Source organism: Littorina saxatilis, linkage group LG2 (assembly GCF_037325665.1).
Source record: "Littorina saxatilis isolate snail1 linkage group LG2, US_GU_Lsax_2.0, whole genome shotgun sequence".
NCBI classification, from domain to species: Eukaryota; Metazoa; Mollusca; class Gastropoda; order Littorinimorpha; family Littorinidae; genus Littorina; species Littorina saxatilis.
In genome coordinates, this window is record NC_090246.1 from 92,711,569 (window position 1) to 92,714,779 (window position 3,211).

General features: G+C 55.4%; 1 protein-coding gene across 1 annotated transcript in view; it reads right to left on the reverse strand.

Annotated features, from left to right (window-relative positions):
- Nucleotides 1–350: 350 nt before the first annotated feature.
- The window catches only part of LOC138954887 (uncharacterized), a 15,146-nt gene continuing 12,285 nt past the window's right edge, over nt 351–3,211 (reverse strand). The window contains exon 3 of the mRNA XM_070326643.1: nt 351–2,334. Coding sequence (XP_070182744.1) covers nt 351–2,334 — 1,984 coding nt within the window. The remainder of the gene's footprint in view (nt 2,335–3,211) is intronic.

Here is a 3,211-nt window from a genome sequence, read left to right on the forward strand (position 1 = left end):
CGCCGAAACCTGCAGGTCCCTCATTCTCAATACAGACGCACAATCTTCATGTCACAGTCGGTATGCTTTTTGCTGCTTCGTTACTTTTGCACACACAGCTTGTCCGATGGAGCATAACTAGCACAACTTCAGCGTCGCTCATTTTGCAATTTCTTGCCAGTATCAGCTCTGTGGTACTCCTTTCTACACTCGTTGGTTTTGCAGGCATGGAACTAGGCTTACATGATACAACATGAAGTTGAAACTCTCGACTTCTAACAAGAGGTGTATGCATAAGGAGTTCGAAGAATGTTCTCAGCTGCTGACTAGATCTCTACCTAGATGATATGTACAGCTTTACACACCTTGCCCTACAAGCGCACAGTGGCTCTGCCGAGCGTGGCCGACTGGTCAGCAGTGGGCACAGGTCTCTGCAGCTTATCCTTGACCGAGGCGATCCTGTGGCGCATCTCCTCGTCGAAACAGGAGTCGTCCTGCTGTTGCTTCTCCAGACGGGAGATGGTGGCGTAGTGGGAAGGACGCCCGCCAGCTGACAACAAGGCTTCTTGCAGGGTCTCGGGCTTTCTCTGTGGCTTGGGCAAGGTGCCCGTGGTAGGGGAAGAAGCCCGGCTGGAGGAGCGAGAACTGCTCTTGCTGGAGGCAGAGGAGGATGAGAGGGATGAGGATGAGGAAGGGGAGTTAGCGGGGGACGAGGGTGAGGAAGGATTCTTGTCGTCGAGGTGATCCGAGGAACTGTTGCGGGACGGGGTGCTCTTCATGAGGTTGGGATTGGCGAAAGGCAGGGCCTGCTTTATGAGGATGTTCTGCAGGGCTTTGATCTTGTTTCCGCACTTCTGGCTCACGGCGGCTTCAGCGTCCGCTTCCTGCTGGGAGTCGGCCAGCTCCTCCAGCTCCTCGATGACGCCTGTGGACGACGTTGAGGAAGACGATAGCTGCCTAGAGGCTCTCCTCTGCATGTAGGTTGAGTGGGCGTCCGTGCGCTTGAGGCTGGAGGAGTCGAAGACAGGGTGGCAAACCTTTGGTCGGCAGGGAGACACGGACTCGCGGCGTCTCAGCGTGTTCTGCTTGGTGAAGCTCCCGTCGCTCATACTCTGGCGGAGAACCTCAGCCAGGCCTCCAACCATTGAACCTGGAGAGGACGGGGGAGATGCTTTGTTCTTGTTGCTCTTGGACAAGGTTGAAGGCGGAGGAGGGCGAGGAGGTGGGCTAGTCTTGGGCACGGGGGGTGCCGGCGGTGGTGGGGGTGGGGGTGGCGGAGGAAAAGCTTGCCCTGCAGGCATCGGCGGTAAGCACTCAGGGCTGGGAGGGGCCGGGGGTGCAGCCGGGGGCGGAGGAGGTGGAGGAGGGGGAGGAGCCTGTCCTGCCGGAGCCTCCTCTTCCTCGGAGATTTCGGAGTACAAGTGGTAGTCGTCGATTTTGGGGGGTGATCTCATCTCCGACCTGCTTCTTGAGTCCTTGTAAGTGAAAGAAGTAGAGGAGACTCTTCCCGCCGTCATCGGGCTCTCAGACCTCGATCTCTTACCCGCGCCTCTTGCCTTTCCGAAGGAGGCAGAGCTGGCGGAGTAGAAAGACTCGTTGCTGGAGTCTCCGGACACGCTGATGTGGGAGGTGTCTTCCCCGTCGTGGCGGGGATGGGAGAAGAGCGAGGAGCAGTCGTCGCTGTGGACGGTGACCTCGGTCAGTACGGAGCTGTTGAGGCGACCACCGGTCAGCATGTGCAGCTCCCGCAGCTCGTCTTCCACGTCGTCGTCCTCAGGGAAGTCCCGCTCAGCGCGGCGGGACGGCGTGTCTTCGTCAGAGCTGAGCAAGGACATGTTGTCAGAGTCGCGTAGGGCGGAGTCTGAGGAGGCGCAGGACGGCCTCTTGGAGTGCTGGCTCTCGTCCTCGCTCGACATGCCGTCGCTGTTCTTGTCCTCGTGGTCCGTGTGGTGCTCGTGCTCCGAGATTCCCGACTCGTCAGAGCTGTAGTCCTCCGTAGGGGTCCTCGGTCTCTCCTGTTGGTCTTCCTTCAGTGGCGGGAGGGTGATCTTGGACGACTTCATGATATCGCGGCCTCTCTTCAGGGACGTTCTCCTGCCCAGGGTGGGCAGAGACGCCTGCAGGTCCTGGTAGTTGAGAGGCTGCTTGATGGTGGATCTGTCGGGCTGGCCGCCGCACGGACAGGTGTAGATGGTCGGGGAAGGGCACTTGTAGTTAACCATGGGGTTGTTGTCGCTGTACTGGGACACGGATTCGAAGTCTTCGTCGTCGTCTTCTTCCCGGATGTCGTTGAGGGAAGGGTCTCGCGCGTTGCGGCCTTTTAGGGCTTCCAGGGCGGCTCTGTGACGCAGGAATCTGAAAGCAAAAGAGAAGACAAATGAGGAAGACCTTGGTATGGTGTTGTTGTGAAGTATTTAATGATTGGTTTAAACGTTGAGAACTAAAGACTCAGGACAAAAACAAGGAAGTGAAACCGAGCGCTGCTGCATGCAACAGGCATGTACACCTGAAGACAATGACGACGAGAAATAAGAGAAAACCTGCAATGAGAAACGAACATTTGCTTCTAGCTGGCACCATGATCCCCGGGGTACTTCTTAATTATGATATACTCTCTGAAAAGAAGATCCATCATTGTTTGTGTGTGAAAACTGCGTACACTATAGAACCTCCAGCGCAAAAATTGATCGGATTAAGTCTACATTTCTAAACTACGGGCCGAACACACACATACAAAGGAAGGGAAATCTGCTGAATGTTTTTTGCACCCCAAAACAATTTTTTCAAGACGGGGGCACGTAAACAGTATTATAAGATGAATGCAAGCAAAGATGCCCATATGTGGCTTGAAAAGTTAGCAGACCTGACTTCCCTCTTTATTTGAGTTTTTGTGGTTGTTGCTTACTTTCGATGTTCTTAAACACAGAACGTCTGACCGCAACACGGTGGCCTGGTGGTAAGGCGTCCGCCCAGTGAGCGGGAGGTCGTGGGTTCGAACCCCGGCCGGGTCATACCTAAGACTTTAAAATTGGCAATCTAGTGGCTGCTCCCCCTGGCGTCTGGCATTATGAGGTTGGTGCTAGGACTGGTTGGTCCGGTGTCAGAATAATGTGACTGGGGGAGACATGAAGTCTGTGCTGCGACTTCTGTCTTGTGTGTGGCGCACGTTGAATGTCAAAGCAGCACCGCCCTGATATAACCCTTCGTGGTGGACTGGGCGTTAAGCAAACAA